This window comes from Cheilinus undulatus, linkage group 19, assembly GCF_018320785.1.
Source record: "Cheilinus undulatus linkage group 19, ASM1832078v1, whole genome shotgun sequence".
In the NCBI taxonomy this organism is placed as follows: domain Eukaryota; kingdom Metazoa; phylum Chordata; class Actinopteri; order Labriformes; family Labridae; genus Cheilinus; species Cheilinus undulatus.
Window position 1 is genome coordinate 19,447,656 of NC_054883.1, and position 17,234 is coordinate 19,464,889.

At 41.0% G+C, this 17,234-nt stretch overlaps 2 protein-coding genes across 4 annotated transcripts in view; both read right to left on the bottom strand.

Moving 5' to 3' along the window:
- Positions 1 to 245: 245 nt before the first annotated feature.
- On the bottom strand, positions 246 to 4,388 carry ppp1r17 (protein phosphatase 1 regulatory subunit 17). The gene is made up of 6 exons (XM_041814191.1): positions 4,278 to 4,388; positions 3,537 to 3,613; positions 3,056 to 3,147; positions 2,490 to 2,580; positions 1,341 to 1,484; positions 246 to 387 (listed from the first exon to the last, which is right to left on the bottom strand). The coding sequence occupies exons 4-6, from the start codon at positions 2,557 to 2,559 to the stop codon at positions 317 to 319; spliced, it is 285 nt and encodes a 94-aa protein (XP_041670125.1). The 5' UTR covers positions 2,560 to 2,580; positions 3,056 to 3,147; positions 3,537 to 3,613; positions 4,278 to 4,388; the 3' UTR covers positions 246 to 316.
- The window catches only part of itprid1 (ITPR interacting domain containing 1), a 30,787-nt gene continuing 17,211 nt past the window's right edge, over positions 3,659 to 17,234 (bottom strand). For 2 of the 3 annotated variants that reach the window (XM_041814188.1, XM_041814189.1), the window contains exons 7-17: positions 16,608 to 16,685; positions 15,106 to 15,308; positions 14,249 to 14,745; positions 13,952 to 14,012; positions 12,304 to 12,416; positions 9,695 to 11,905; positions 7,678 to 7,805; positions 6,838 to 6,949; positions 5,813 to 6,100; positions 5,254 to 5,304; positions 3,661 to 4,560 (exon numbers count right to left, since the gene is read on the bottom strand). In XM_041814188.1, coding sequence (XP_041670122.1) covers positions 5,257 to 5,304; positions 5,813 to 6,100; positions 6,838 to 6,949; positions 7,678 to 7,805; positions 9,695 to 11,905; positions 12,304 to 12,416; positions 13,952 to 14,012; positions 14,249 to 14,745; positions 15,106 to 15,308; positions 16,608 to 16,685 — 3,739 coding nt within the window. In that variant the 3' untranslated portion in view covers positions 3,661 to 4,560; positions 5,254 to 5,256. Of the gene's footprint in view, positions 4,561 to 5,253; positions 5,305 to 5,812; positions 6,101 to 6,837; positions 6,950 to 7,677; positions 7,806 to 9,694; positions 11,906 to 12,303; positions 12,417 to 13,951; positions 14,013 to 14,248; positions 14,746 to 15,105; positions 15,309 to 16,607; positions 16,686 to 17,234 lie in introns of all 3 variants that reach the window. The other variant, XM_041814190.1, reaches the window with a different exon arrangement.

Here is a 17,234-nt window from a genome sequence, read left to right on the forward strand (position 1 = left end):
CAGAAAGGTCTGCTTTTCTACTCTTAATTAGAGTTTCTCAACTAATGGGTTGAGACCAGAAAACTGACCACTGCCTGAGGTCCATGAGTTAGTTAAGAACACTCTCGGCATAGATTTGATCATTTCTGAATGGATGTACAGTTTCGAGGAGGTGAGTTGTGTGCTTGCCCTGTTACCTGTATTACTCTTTAATCTGTTTTTTCAAAGATACTAAGAGAAGAAGAAAAAGACAGAAAGAGACACTGTTAAATTTAAACGTTTGATTTGGTGAAATGAAGCATTTATTGTGAACCAAATGAAAGTTAAATAAAGGTTTTTAATCCTTCACATCCTGTTCCTCGTCCTCTAAGTGCACCATCTGCTTCTCTGCCTTCAGTAGTCTGACTCCTGAAAGAAAGGACAACACACATTGTTAATAACAATATGTCTGTTTATTTGCTGAGAGGCAGAGAAAATCCAGGCATAGGCAGTATCTGCAAATGTTCAGGATGCCACACGCTCTGTGACAGTGCTTCTCAACTGGTGGGTTGAAACCCAAAAGTGGGTCGCGAATAAGAAAAATATGGAATAAAGTCTTAAAAAGAGTGTGGACATACATTACATCGTTATATTTTCATTATTTTTCCAATGATAATGAGGACCTTTAAGTCTTTTTCTCAGGGTTTCAACATATTTATATTCTTTTCCCCCAATACAAAATTGTTTCCCCCAAGATAAACAGCAAATTCCTTGAAAAACTTTCCATGCTGTCTGAGGAAAATCATAAAATGTGCACTTATTGATACACTTTTCAAACATGTTTTTATAATATTAATATATTAATATTGTCAGAAATCTGGGTCCCAATTGGTTGTCAATGAGCTGGTGGTGGGTCCTGACTCTAGACTAGTTGAGAACCACAGCCCTAAGGGGGCGCCGGCGTGCCCCTTAGACATTTAGAATTAAGCCCCAAAGGTAAAACAGCCACAGGACTGTCAGCTTCCCCTCTCATCTCCCTATCTGAGCCTCTCTCTCTTTTCTCGTGTGCACTTTCAGTCTATATCAGCACCCCGTGGCACACCAGCAAGGGAGGGGAGATAAAAATTATCAGATTTGATCATTAAAAATCTGTAATGACAGCAGGTGTGCAACAGTTCAGCTCTTATAAAACATATTTGCATGTAAATAAGGAGCAAATAGTGCATGAAATGGCATCAAAATGAAGAAAGTTTACTAGAAAATTTCTAATAATTAAAAAAAAATGGTTTTGTTTTCCACAGCATGCTAAAATTAAAGCCAGGCCAGTGAGGAAATGATGAATCAGAAACAATGACTCAGCCTGTATTTATGTGAGCCGTTACCTGGTATATGTGGAGGGGAGTTCAAGACAGGTGTGTCTTTTCTGCGAGGTTTCTTTAGCAGGTCTTCCTCCTGAGTCTCCTCTTCCTTTTTTTCATCATTCCTCATCTCTGACTTCCTGTCCGCCAGGCTCTCCAGAAGTCCATCTGTCACACAGAGAGAAGTGTTACTCTTGACAACATAACTCAGAATCATTAATTGTCATTGTACACAGGTACAACAAAATTGTACACAGTTCCATTCAGTGCATGAGCAGTACATTAGGTCCAAGTATCATTGTGTTATGTGCTGTTTTTCAGTTTGTTGGTTTTGGCTTATTGTCCTGAACCGTCTTCCTGAGGGTCCTGTTTTTGTTTTTTGTTTTGTTTTTTTTGTTTTGTTTTTTCAGTTGGTTTTGAGTGTTATTATTGCAAACGGGCTAAAATGACAAACCTATTATATCATTATCAGGGTTACATGTCTCTGTGGTTAACAGCGATTGGTAGGAGGTCAATATAGGTTCTCATTCATCTAGGTCATGGTAATCTTCCTCAAAAGGGCAGCTGGACTTGACTGAGGTTCTTGAAGACATTTTGCCTCTCCTCCAAAAGTCCTTTTCAGTTCTGATGTGGCTTGGGCCAAAATTTGGATCTAATGCCTTCTTAACATGTCTCTCAAACCAGCGATCTTCTCTGGCCCATATCTTTACGTTGCTGTCCTCAAAGGACGGTCCTGTATCCTTCACTTGTAGGGGAACAGCCGAGTCCTGACCAGATGAGTGGGCTCTCTATGCAAATGCAGACCTTTTGTCGTCACCTGCTGCCATGGTGAATCATATCGGGGCTCCATAGATAATGTCTGTTCATGGCCGTGTTGCTGTTCCGAAACTGAAAACCCAGCGTTTCTATTTGAGGGTAGATCAACTCAGAGATTCTGTGTTTGTTAAGCTTCCCTCTCAAAACAGGCCCCTGCTCTTCACCAGGTTTGGTACACATACTGTATTTTTATTATGACATTTTTTTATGTCATTAATTATATGAATTAATCAATTGCACTGTTTACAATCATTAAAAACATAAAGTATAAAGTAGGACTTCTGATTGATGATTATCCACATATATCATTAATGTCTAACATTTTTAAATCTAAGTATGAAAGCACCGTGTACTCACAGGGTCTGCCTTCCTGTGTCATCAGTCGATGTTCAGGCTCCAGGGTCGACCTCACACAGCCAGTCGTCATCTCTCAGGTCCTCTGGGCTTTCTACACAGATCACATAACACACAGACACACAGGCACAAATCCATTATTCATAGGTGGATGCTAACAAAGGATGAAGCTCTTCAGAGAGCGTTTGAGTGGCCTGCAGACACGTCAGAGTGTCTTTAAAACAACACAAGCTCTGATTAAATCAGCACATTAAAACCTTCACCATCACCTCTGATACCCACGTGTCTCTTCCATTATACTTTTATGTCCATATTTGATCAAACACATGACTTTTAACACTGAAGACGTTCACTGCTGATCTAATTTTACTTAAGAATGAAATCTGCATGAAAACAGCGATTAAAGACGCTGAAGGGAAGAAAAATGAAACAAAAGCAAGAAGAATTTTTGCTGCAAATAAACAGGATAGGAGCATTTCAGAGTAAAAGTAAAGGAAGGCTCATAAATACAGAGAAAAACAGTAATCAGAGTAAAAACAAAACCAATCTGCTTCAGAGTGAGTTCTTACCTTGATCTCAGCAGAATCAGACAGACAGATTGGAGCAGTCTGACTCTGGGTTATGAAGCCTGGAGGCGGAGCTTACTCTCTCTCCAGCACGCCTGTTATTGACATGACAGCTCAGCTCTGATTTTACTTCACTCCCTCATCATAAAGAGCTTTATGATGGTGGGTAAAGATGCAGTAGAAAAACAAGACAGGATACCATCAAAACATGTGATATGAAGGTACTTTAGAAACATTTGTGTGTTTTGTCACAGTCACTGTCCTTTCTTCCTCTTTAAAATGAGGGAGTAAGGGGAGGTAGAGCAACTGTTAGCTCTGGCAGGGGTGAGTGCCCACATCAGGGCTCCTTGCCCTGGCTCTTCTTTTCTTTTCATTTCACACATAGATTCAGGGTGTGTTCAACATCACGTTTTCATGTTAGTAAAATTAAGTTCAGTATTCTTCAATGTGATACACAGCTCTACAGGGTTGTGTTGTTCCAAACCTCTCACTGTTGTTTTGCCTTTATAGGTCATTTCCATGGTCTGGTTCAGCTTCGTATGGCATGGTACACTTTTATTTCTGTTTCCATGATTAAAACAAAAGAATATAAGTCAGTATTTCTTTGTAGAGCCAAAGGAAATGCTTCCAATAACCCGGCATGACAATGTCTGATAAATATTGACATGTCTCTAACAGAATAGTAGAGAATGGTCTTCCGCTGCATGTCGTCCATTAATTCCTGATAACTGGACACCTCGTCAGGCATTTACCCTTACTTAATATTTCTTAAATCCTTTCTTAAACTGAGTGTGGCACTTTTTAAGGCAGTGATGTTGGCTATAGATAAGCAGAGGAAAACACATGGTTGAAAGTCTTTTTGTTATCCTGCATCAGGTCAGTTATACAAGCTCCATTTCCCACAAATAAAACACTTGTGCCTCTCCTTTTAGTCAAAGCCTTTTGATGTCTTAATGAGGGATTGTAATTTGGTCATTGGAACATCCTGCTCTGAAGGAGGTGATGCACTTTGTTAAGGTTTTTAAACCTCCTCTACAGACACAATAGGCCTGATGTGTTTTTATCATAAAAGAAAAGCTCATTGAGAACATGAACAACAAACAGCATCAGTGTTCATTGTTTATTATAGCAGAATAATTCATACAAGTCATTGTGTTTTCACTGAGTAGAGCCCTAAAGTGAAATAAAATCATTATAAAAAAAAAAAACCTCAAACTTTTATTACCCTAGAAACAGCTGATTAAACAGCTTCACTCAGAGTCGTCTCTTTTGCTTCAGTGTTAGCTCATTATTCCTCTTTTTTAAAATAGTCATTTAGAAGTTTGCATATCATGCAGCTAGTGCAAGTGTAGTGTTTGCAGTCCCAGCATTGCTAAAAGAGTGTCCATCAAGGCAAATGTAAATCAGCTGTGGCTGCTCAGTGAAATAGATGGCCCAGAGAGGAAGGAGACTGAGGAAAACTTTCAGTATTATTGATTAGATGCAGTCCCATGTGTTGTCTCTGACACCTGAAAGAGAATACAACAAGGTGTTAACTGTGTGATAGCTGGTCTTCATTGTTCATTTTAAAATACAAACCAAAACAGTTGAGCACTTTCAGCTCTCAGCGTCCTGAGTGTTAAATCCCATATCTAAATGTCTTAAATACAGGGATGATATTGTTCAGACTGTGTGCATGTTTAAGTGCTGTTCAGGTTTTATTGTCTGTCATGAGCTGTAAATTACGCTGTAATTTAACATTAGAGCCTGCATATTCAAATGCAGAAGTGCGGTTTTCATATGTCGTTTTTACAACCGGTGAGTGGAACGAGTGGCTAAAGGGTTGAAATATTTAGCAACGCAAAAGTATTCTAGGTAGGTAACACAGTTATCTAATGAGTTAGTTTCAAAGTAACACTACCCAACACTGCTCACACCTAACGACTGAGACAACTGGAGCGAGCTGCGACTTTACTGAGAAGATTTTACTCTGACTTTGGAATTTTGTTTTTGACTTTGTGGAGGAAAAGTCATTGGGAGTAAGGCCGCAGTTAAGGCGTTAATTATCCATGCATACCTCCAACCATGGACATGCAGCAGGTTTTGGTTTTCAACACCTTTTACATGAATAGTAAAAGCTAAGTGAACAGTGATTAAATGACTGATATCAATAACAAACACCCAAAGATGGCATGCTGATAGAGCACTTGTTGCTAACTCACCATTTATTCCAGCGAGTCCATGTTAACAGAGTGACGCAAAGACTCCTTCAGCTGCAAACAGGACAGAACACAATCAGTACTTAGAAGAAGGTATAACAGAATTACACGGTTTAATTTATGATTTGTGTGTAAAATGAAACCAAATCATACAAACTTAAAGAGTAGAATTTGTTTAATGATTATACTGTGTTGGCCTGGAAGTCTCACACTAATGCATATCTATTATGTTTTGCATTATCAGAAAAGATGGATGCAAATTCAGCACAACACAAACATGAACAGGCACGGTACGAATGCATGTATAAGCTGCAGGTTTTTTCTGACAAGAGTTGAGAGACTGAAACATTATCTAAAGTTTACGATAAGTATCACGGGAGCCTTTACACATCCGAATGTTGTTAAACGCCACAGTGATGTCTGCCTGTACTATCTAGCAGTTATTGTAAGACAATCTGATCACTCCCTGGAGTATGGTCCAACTTCTAACAGTTGAAATTTTAGGGTTTCTTTGCTATCTGCCCTTTTATGCCCCTTAAAAATAAACACATGGTGTTCTTACCCTCTGGAGGAAGCTCAGTAAGTCCACCGTCCCTGCCTTAGTAGGAGAACAAGCGAGGCCATCACAGATGTGATCTGATCCAGGAGGTGACTGTCTGGGAGAATCCTCTCTCCAGGAGGAGACATGTGCATCCTCCACATCAGCTGAGGGCATCCTGGGGTTGAGACAGCACTGAGTGGCTACTGTCCTGTTGGGGGCAGGGTACAGGGATGTGGGTACCTTCCCAGGTAGAGAGACTCTGAGCTGAGTGCAGAGCAGAGACTGCTCATCCAACAGCCGGTGCATCTTCTGCTCAGAAACACAGAATGAGAATCAAAACAAAGAAAACACATCAGAAACAACTTTACTTAGACAGAAAAGCTAGAAAAGGAGGAAAGGGCTATGCTTTATGAGATATTTTTAAGTAGAAAGTAGGGGCGTGACAAGATCTTGTGCCATGAGATCTTGCGAGATCAAAACGTCACAAGCTTTCTCATCAAGATCTCGTTTCGGGCTGATCTCGTCTCATCTTGTCTCGTGACATAAGAGTTTTGTCATACCCCTAGTAGAGAGTGATCCCCACTGGCTCAGTGGTGAAGTGCACCATGGGTAAACTGGAACTCTGCGAACTTTACTGCTATGTCAGTTGTTAAAGGTCCATGGCTGGTCAGTTTATGGTTTTCAGACAGCATTTTCATTTACTTTCTCTGTGATGTTTTTTGTGCTGTTTACTAATGCAGATTTAAAAATATCTATTGATAAAAATGTGATTTATCACCAAATTTAGGTCACTATGAATGGACTTGTCTCAAGGCATAGATTTCATGAATGAAGGTAGATATTTGTAAGAAAAAACAAAACAAACTTCAGATAATCAGGCTATTGTTGCCCCTGTGTCCCTTTACTGTATTATTATAATCATGAACCACTGTTTGATTATAGACAGTTACTTATCAGTAAATGTTTAGATTCCTTCCAGTCTTCTTTAATATCAGTGCTACTCTCCCAGCAGACAGGTATGATGTTGATGTGACAGGGTGTGTTACCATCTTCAGGCTGTCGTCATAGTGATGGGCCAGCTCATTCAGCTGCATCTCTAATTCTCCAGCCTCCTTCTTCACCGCTCGCCTCAGCTCCTCTATATCCCGAACTTTCTCCCTTCAAACACAGACACGGCTCAGTTCACAAACACTTTCTCAAAGTTCAGCAACACACTTTGAAAGTTATTTATAAAAAAACATATTTTATTTGTAATGATAATTTTACATCTTGTATTATCTGATCATGTGTCATGACAATGAATCAAATATTCAAAATATGCACTCAAACTGAATTCACTTTTTTATACCCAAATTTGAGCCGGCTCACTGGGCTTCTCTGAGAAGTCAGAAATGAATCAAGCATAACATTAAACCACTAAAACTCATTTTTCTGTTCAGGAATGCAAGTAAATAACTATAATTTGACATATTAATCAAAAAATAATAATGTGCTTTACTATTTTTTCAGGTTTTTTTGTAAATCAGTAAATTTGAGAATTCATGGATAACAGTAATAATTATATTTTAGCATTAAAAATATAATTTGGATTAAAGAGCTTCTACATATTGGTGTATTAACCATTGCAGAAACATAAAAAAATTATTTTGGTAATTATCGATGTTGTTAATTTAGGGCAGCTGTGGCATAAACCTTTCTTTGGGTGGTGGTCTAATAAATTTGTTAAGCACTGTATATTAACATGCACACTAAAAATAACCACCTGATTGATGACCGTCTATGATTATTCTAGTTCTGTAAACAGAATACTCTGATATACTGTATTGGATATCAGTTTGGTGTGTGCTGTCTGTACACACCACACTGAACTCTGTGAGTAAAGCTACCTGTCCTGATCTGACAGAGCGCTGAAAACTGCCGCCTGGTCTTCAGACAGCTGCTCCTCCATGTTATTCAGCACTGAGCGAAACTGCTGCAGATACAGCATCATCTCTTCCAACTCATCCAGCGAGTACTACACAGAACAAGAACAGGAGTTGCATTTAGTCTGAAGTGCTACATCAAGGGAAAACAAAATTATACATATATTACAAGCTGAGTGAAAACAGATGCCTTGTCATCTCCCTCCTTTGTTGTTCCTCGCCTATTCAACATGAATGAGAGGAAACAAGGGGTACTGTTGGGTTTTTATAGTCCAGATATGGGTATGTTCTGCCAGTCCTCTGTCCTTTCTCTAATAAATACTTAAAAGTCCCTCAGAATTACAGTATTTATATTACTGGATATCTGATCCATGAAAGCGTTCTCTACAAAGACACTCATTGAGAGGATTCACGCACATTAAAATCAGTCCGTATCATTAGGGTTGTTCTGTTCATATCAAGTTACCATTCATGTTTTAAATTCCCTGAACATTTCACTGGAACAAAGATAAATTAAGCTTTTATAGTTGGTCATTGTCAAAACAAATATGCAACACGGTTAATTCATTAACGCTGCAGAATAAGACTGAATGAAGACAGAACAAACAAGATGGGTGAGTAGTAGAAGACCAAAGAAAGAGGCCTGCATGCTGATGAGGCATTTATATGTTAATATGGTCATGGCTTTGAAAGGCCGGGGTCTCAAGATGTAACATGGCAACAAATATACTCTTATTAGAGGAACTAATATTACCATTCAGTGGAAGATGGGCAGACATCACTGCCTACAACTTCCTATAAAACTGAAGACTAGCCAGAATAAAATCAGGTAGACAGAAGAGTTTAATGTCTGTCTTTTGTTTGTTTTCTCAATCACATGTTACCTAAGGAGGGCTTTATGTAATTGATTAAGCAGTTGGAGGATGTTTACTCCATGTACATGTTTATTGCTGTAAAAAGCTGGATCTTACTTCAAAAACTGCTACACAAAGTGTGAAGATAATTATGAAGATTTCTGCCTGATTTCTCCAACCAGCAAAGGCCCAATGATCTGGTGGTACTAAAGCTTAGCTTGACAGATTTTTCCTGTAGTGTCTGGTTTGTACAGAGTGATCGTTCCCTCTCCAGTCCATTCAGAAGATGATTAGAGCTGCTCTGAATGGAACAATAGCCAATCAGGAATCAGGCTGACCAAAGGAGGAAGCACAACAAGCCCAGCCATTGCAATGACTGTAGACGTGAAGCATAAAGTTAGATGGATGTCAGTGATAGAAGGCCAACTTGTTGATTTGTGGCTACTTGATTGTTTCTACCAGTGGTTATCAGCTGCTCCAGCCTCAGGACCCAGTTTCCAATGGCAAATCATGACCCCAAATAAATAAATGAAAATTTAAAAATGTATGTACAAAAAATGTACATGTTCTACACCCATTCCCTCATGATTACATGTACTGTTTGAGCCCTGCTCAGAACGAGCTGTTTCTGTGTCTGTGGCTTTAAATGTTAATGAACTGTCTGACACCACCCCTGACTTCACCCTCAGCTGCCAGCTGAGAGGAGGATCAGGAGAGAATGGTGAAGCTTTCTTCCAAGTGGGGAGGGCCAATCAAACCTGGGGGCGGTGCTAACTCTCCACATGACATCATGAGGGGAAAATCTGAGAACCTTGTTTTAGCACAACATTTTCTAAAAGGTTGAAGGGGGGGGGTTCTGATTATGTGTGGATTGTGGACAGGCCAGGGTCACATATCTTTGCTAGAAAAGCCTGAAAAGGTGTGTTTAGCATAATATGTGATCTTTAAGATCGTGGCATGAATCCCATGTAGGTTTCTCTGAGAACCTTTTCTAAGAACAAAGTTAAGGAAAATCTTGGTACGACATCAGTGAATTAGGCCCGGGGGAGCTGATGAACCTGTTACTGATTTGACTTAACAGAGAAAGTTAAATAAGGTTATAGTATGGAGAGTGTGATGTTACTTACAGGAATGTTACCCACATTGTGTTGCTTCTTGTTGCAGCCGAGACCCTGATGGTCACAGGAGCAGCAGCACGCTGTTTGGGCCATCTGATTTCCCTCCCAAAGGTCCCTCTCATCCTCATTTCCATTCATACCGTCCTCTTCCTCCTCATCAGACCACAAACCTTTGTCTAAAGACACTGACACAGTACTTTCTCCTTTAGCCATTCCAGGGAGACAGTCATGTGACTGCCAGTCTTTAGATAGGAGAGGCAGAGATGGAGATGAAGAGAAGATCAGTGTTGGCCTCTGTGTAGTTTCTGAAACTCCAGTGGCTTCATTAAGCACAGTGTCAGCAGAAGCCCCATGTGATAACATCCTAAAGTGATTATTTCTCTGAATCTGCCAGTCCGTCCACGACTGAACTGCACGGAAAGGGGAGGAGGTGTCCAAAGGGACGACAGGAGGTAGAAGGGTGTGTTTGGAATCAGCTGTGCAGGGAACATCCCTCCTGTGGACGATATGAGAAGATGGATTTGAAGACATCTGGACAGAAACGGAGCGGCTTGATGGCTTTGGGTTTGTTGGGGTTGATGGAGATGATGGTGATGATGAAGATGTAGCTCTGCCTGTGGTTGAGGGTGAGTCCAACGCTGTTGGTGCTTTGGGTAAATTCTCAAGAGACCTGTCTGAGGCTTCAAAGCTTCCTGATGAGTTTTGACTGGAAACCTGGATGGGTTCTGCCCAGTAGACTTGACGTTCAGTGTCAAGCTGTTGAAAGTAGGCATCAAGATCTCCGTTTTCACCTTCTGAGCCATCCACTGAGGTTTGAAATACCACGTCTAAGCTCTCAATCTCAAATAAACCTTTTGGTTCCATGTAGTTTCTGTCATGCTCCTCTAGAACTTCATTTAAATCTAAGGAGGTTCTTGGTGATCCCCTTTCTTTGCTGTCAAAGTCCATTTGACAGACTTCAGTCAACTCTTCTGGTTCTCTTTCAGAAGATTGCTCACCATGAAAACCATAGGACAGAACCTGTGGATCTATTTCCTTTTGGTCCTGGACTAATTCAGGATCTTCTGGCAGACCAGCAAAACTCTCTGTTTGTGAGCTGTAATGTTCTGAAGTAGCGTCTAAACTTCCCTCTCTATCCCCCTGAAGGGTATCCTCTACATAGAAAGAGCCATGATCCATATCTGCAGGACCATCTTGGACAGGCCAGGCCAAGGAAGTGTCATTATCAGGATGTGATAAATCTTGCAGAGTGCAGGACTGTTCCCTTGAGTCTGATATTACTCCCACTGGTGTACCTATAAGACTGTCTTGAGAGTGGGATTCTGATGACAAGAACTCACACGTTGGAGAAAGGCTTGGCTGTAAGTCCCCAAACCTAGAGAAGTCCACAATCACATCTGGTGGATCTAAAGGTCCGTCCTGGTCTGACTGAAGTAAGTGAGAGGAAGACACTTCTTTTTCCTCTTTTGTTTGTTTACAACAAGGCATATCAGAGTGTCTTCGTTCTCTTAAGTCTTGGGTAAGGGTATTTTCTTTATTAGTTTCTGGACCCTGTAAGGCTTCAGAATGAAAATCAGAAGGGTTTGCAGGAAGATGAGATGATTGGCAATCAGTACTAAAGAGTAAGTCTAGATTAGAATACTCCTGTGTGTCTCCTGGACCCTCAGATGAGAAACTCATGGAAGAAACTGCTTGATCTAAAAATGAAGAGCGAGCAGGAGGAGTGGAAGGAGAGGGGGCGTTAGAAACAGCAGAGAATACTGTGGGGTCAGAGTCAGAAGCAAGAATGGGGGATGGACTACCCTTGTCCATTTCAACCTCCCCTGACACTCTAATCAGAGAAGATCTAGAGCTGATGGGGGTAACAGAGGCAGGAGATGGGGGAGTTTTAGACTGGGCATTCATGTCCTCTAACTCTGGAAAGGAAAAAGAAGTGGGAGAGTTTTCATACACTGGTTCAGGGAATGAAGCAGGAGGAGACCGTGCTTGCTCTAGTGGTGTGCCAGTCTCTGACATGTCAAGATCCGGCTCTGGGTTACTTAACAAAGCCGGAGACCGGGAACAGTCAAAGACTAATGGTAGTTCTGGTGAAGGACGCGGTGAAGAAGACGTCAGAGATGAAGGGGGAGGAAAAGTTGGGGAGGTATGAGGTGAAGAAGGCGAAGGAGGCCTCTCACTGTTGTGGCTGTCAGTGCTCCCTCCTGAGAGGCCTAGCAGCGCCTGAAACCAAAAAGACAACAGAAGGTTCAGAACCAGACACAGGAACTGGTCAATATGCAGATTCTGCATATCTATTGAGCTCATTTTGGTGATTTACAATATTTTGTTGCATAGCCCTCAGTGTTCTGCAATGTAGGACTATTAAGGAGAAAATTGCAATTTCCAAACACACTCAAAAAGATGTTGTATGATCAATTTTCCGCCCTTTTTTAGTTAAATCTTAAAATTAAAATTAAGTCCTGATCAAAACCTCACAATATTTAATCATTTAGGCAATCTTAACATTTTGAAAATACAGTTTGAGACTATGATGTCACAGTTTTAGGGGTAAAAAGAAAAAAATTGAAAAGTAAAAGCTTGTAGACAATGTTAATTTTAATACATTGATCAGTGAGAACCTTGATGAGATCTGGTGCTGGTGATTCTTGCTGAGACTGAGGTGGGATGACCGGGTCCTCCAGGAAACCACTGCTGTCTGACTGGCAGCTGCTGCTGCGTGCAACACATCGCACTGCACAAAAGAGAGAGAAAGAGGAAAAATACAAAATCAGATAGACAATAGAGGATTAAAGTGAAAATATTTAAAGTGAGTGCAGAAATACCATAGATCAGTGTTTGTCAAATAGTGTGGCACTGTACACTGGTGTGCTTTGAGCCAAGTCTTAGTCTGCTGTGGGAATATACAACCATAAGTAATTACTACAACTATATAATTACTTAAGTTTAAAAAAAAACAGAGAAAAGCAGGCACCAATGACAAAAGAATGATACTGATAAAGTTGGAGGCAGAATAAAGGAGTAGCTGGGGTGGAGGAAGTTGTAAAAGGTGGCTTACAGAAGGAGCAGCAAGACGTAGTCAGGCAAGAGCAGTTAGAATAAGGCAGCATGATTGCAATTTGCCATCAGCTGATCTCAGATATATTGCAGCACTGTAACATGTAAGAGGCCTTTTGTATTGATGTGGCTGTGGTGTGCCTTGAAATTTTGGCTTGATCTTAGGTATGCCAATAAAAAATTTAAAACCACTGCCATAGATCCAGGGTGTTACACCAAAGATCAGGGAAACGAGGACACTGCTGTGCACAGAATAATTTAAGAACCCTCCTTAAAGTCCTCTGTCAAGTTCAGCCCAAAGACTCTCCATGCAAAGAGACTGTTTTAGACTTTCGCACAGGACAGCTAGAGCAGAGCTTACAATGTGATCTTAAACAGGCAGTTCATGTTGGAAAACCCTCCAACGTGGCTGAGTTAAAACAATCTTGCAAAGAGGAGTGGGCCAAAATTCCTCCACAGCGATGCAAAAGACTCATCACCAGTTTTCACAAACGCATTATTTCAGTTTTTGTTGCCAAAGGAGGCACAACCAGTTATTAGTTTCAGGGGGCAATTACTCATTCACACAGGGCCAGATAGGTTTGGATTTATTTTCCCCTTAAAAAATAAAATCATCATTTAAAAACTGTATTTTACTTGGGTTGTGAGATATTAAAATTGGTTTGATGATCCGAAACATTTGAGTGTGATAAATATGCAAAAAAAATTCAGCAATCAGAAAAGGGGCAAATACTTTATAACAGCACTGTATTGTGAGGTTGCAGAGAGCTAGTAGCATAATTTGGCTTCATTGGAGCTGTGCTTTCTTGCCCTTCGACTGTACTTTCATTCTCTGGCAGGTAAACACGTCATGGAGGATGGCTGACAAGATTTAAAATTCATAATTCACTGGTAAAACTACCCGTTCTTACATCATACCCAGACAGGACCTGCAGTTTAACCAGCAGTGATGCTGATATGAAAATGACAAAAGCCTCTGGTGAGTTTGCATTTCTGCACCCTGGTAGATCGTCCCACAATGTTTAAACAGTATTCAAATCATTTATGTATTCATGGCTCATAAACTGTATGCCTAAACTAACTCTGAGAAGCCACATCAGCCATTAGTGTTGCTTAATTTCCATTCAGCTCCCTGGAATCATGTTTAGTGAAGTTATCTTTGTTCTTCTAGAGAGCAGAAAAACTCAATTAAATAAATACATTGAGGCCTACCTAGATTTTCGGCTCCTCCCATGAAGCCCCCTGTAACACTGTTGTCATCAAAACTATGGATCTGTAACAACATGACAAAGAAACAACATTAAAAGTTTCAATACAGAAGAAACACAAGTTTTTAACATATAACAGAAGATTACAACAAATATAAGTATTGTAATAAAGCATACCATACAAGTACTAGTAATGTTGTATTTGTGCTGTTGCATGCAGTCACATGACAAATACACCTGAGTGAAATTTAGAATGAAGCCGTCCTACATGGTGAACTTCTGCAGATAAAGTTGGACTCACCTCTTCCATTTCAAATGATTCCCTGACCTGGCCCGGGCTCTTTCTCCTCAGAAAAACAGTGCGACCTTCCCTCAGGGGCAATGGCCTAAGCGGTCCATCTTCTGCCATCAGAGTATCCTCTTGAGGCTGGGACTGAACATCCGGACCAGGTCCTAGCTCCTCCACCAGAGGGCTCAGACACGTTGTCTCTACAGGTCCAATTTTTACTCTTTTTAAGGGGATTCCTTTGTCCCCAAGGCTGGCTGGAGGCAGATGTGACTCAGCATGAGGAGGGGAGGAGGCAGATGAAGGGGAGAGATCTTGGGTTTTTTGTTTCTTGTAGTTACTGAGAGTCTTTTTTGATGCTTGTCTGAAGAGCATGCTCATTCGCTTCCTCCTCTCCCGAGCCTCAGGAGAAAGGTCTTTGATATGGGGGGCTCTGAGGGCAGAGGAGGAACCCACCAAGGATGAGAACGCTGTGGTTACCTGCTGGAGAACCTCAATTTGTCTGAATCGATCTGAGAGATAAAGAAAAGAGAAAAATACATACATTTCAAACAGGCAGGTGATAAATTACAAAGTTGAATCTGGTTGGTCAGATTTTGTCTGCAGTTGACTTATTTTTGCACTCACTGATTCCTTTTATTTCCAACATAAGAGATAAACCTTATAATTAAACTATTTGTCTGCAAGACGTGGTTAATCTCCTCACTGGCAGTCATTGCTGTTGTCAAGATTTGCATTACCTTTACTGGCCAATCCATCAACTTTACAAGGTTAATGCCACTTGGTCTCAACATGCAGTTAACAAAAGCACTCCTATAAGACATTACTTGGTCACGCTTAGATAAATAAGCTGGTATATAAGTTAGACTTACTGCTGACATCTGGATTTTCCAAGTCCAGCCGGTTCTTCTGGGCCTCCAGAAATACCTGCAGGTTTATCCCTCGAGCCTGGGACTGATAATTCATGAATCGAGCAGGTATGCGCCCAGAGAGGTCAGGTTCATCACAGCCAAAGCCCAGATCCAGGAGAACCTCTTCTGGGTCATCATTCCACAGGTTCAGTATGTCCATCACACTGCCAACAACACAATGAATGAACCTCAGACCTAATAGGTATCACCAGTGTCACAAATTAACAGATCAGTGTCATGGTGTGTTAGAGAGACAGCGTCACTGAGTCAGTGCGTTTACATGCACAGCTAAGTCTAGTTATTTACTATTGGACCTCATTCCAATTGACCTTGCAGAAAAGTTAGCATGCAGCTAGCCAGATGTATGTCAGAGCTTGAAACATGAAAAGTTTGACACCTCTGTGCATTTCATGCATGCCCTGTTATATTTGGTATACATGTGATGCCCCCTATCAGCAACATGACCCTTCTTATGCTTGGCATTTATGCCATTTAGCTTCCAGGTCAGAGCTTGGCACAGAGGCTGTGGAGCAGGCAGAGCGTAGTCCAATTTTGTTCAAATTAAGGTGTAAACATGCAAGAGTAAACAGACTCTGACTGCATTATCTAGATGTGTTAGTCTGGCTTTTAGAAGATCAATTCAGTACCATTCAGGGCCTGTGTACACAACCAGCATATTCACACACAGGTAGCATGCAGAACCTCACTCTTTCCTTTAATTTTATAAACTTAAAGATTTGTTTTCTATCTTTACTGAAATTTGGCCTGGTGGTTCATAACACAAGGGCTGCATGGCAAGAAGGTTCCTGGTTCACTTCCCAGTCAGGGCCTTCTGTGCTGAGGTTGCATGTTCTCCCTGTGCACGCGTGGGTTCTCTCCAGGTACTCTGGCTTCCTCCCACCACCAAAAACATGCTTGTTAGATCAATTGGTGACTCTAAATTGCCCATAGGTGTGAGTTGTTGTCTGTTGGCTGTATGTCTCAATATATCAGCACCACAGTTGACTGGCGGCCAGTCCAGGGTGTACTCTGCCTTCCACCGAGTGACAGGTGGAGTAGGCGGGGATAAGCAGTATAGAAAATGGATGGATGGATGGGTTTCATAACACAGCAACCTATCATACAACAAGCCTAAATACAGACTAAATACAGACTTTTAAATCACTTTACATGGACTATAATTGCAGGATTTGAGAACTTTGAAATTTTTACTACCCCTATTACTTATTATGATAATAAAATAAGAGTATTTGAAGCACTAAACCCTATATGACGTTATTGGTGAAGTGGAGAATGTGGAAAATGTGCAAATGTTTTGGCCTTCAGCCAGATAATCTTGATGCAAATTGGCCCTGAAGACAAACTCACTGGAACCATGATGTAAACGCACTGAGGCAGAGAGGCAGGGAGAAAGTGAGTGAGAAGGAGGGCCAGGTAGAGAGAGAGAGAGAGACTCTTCTAACCTCAGTGGTCCTGAGTGATCTGAAGTTGTTGAGTTGAAGCTGTTCCACCTGCTGACAGATGGACTTGACCTGGTCCACCTAGAATACAAAACATACACACACAAGTAGGTCAGGACAGCAGTCACACACTATCTCTGATGGTTAGTTTTAACACTGCATTAATCCGGAATATAAATCCCTTTGGTAAATTAGCAGCTGTCTGTTTTTTTTTTTTGTTTTTTTTTTCTTGAGTCTCTTGAGCGGGAAAAAAGTTTAAACCGTCCTCCTGCCTGATGATTTTCATTTTGTGTATGCAGTTTCGGTGCATCTCTGTGGTTCTCTTTGTACCATCTATTTTCACCACACAGAGTCCATGCATCTACTACACTCAAAAAAATAATGCTTCCACCTTTGTGGCAACCATTAGGGGAAGGCTCTTTTCTATCCCAACATGACTGTTCCCAAGAGCACTTAGCAAAAACTATGAAGGCATGGTTTGATTCGAACTCGACTGGCCCACACAGAGCCCTGACCTCAGCCCAATCAAGCACCTTTGGGTTGAAGTGGAACAGAGATTGCAAGTCAGGCCTTCTTGCCCAACATCAGTGCCTGACCCCATAAATGCTCTACAGAATGAATGGGCAGAAG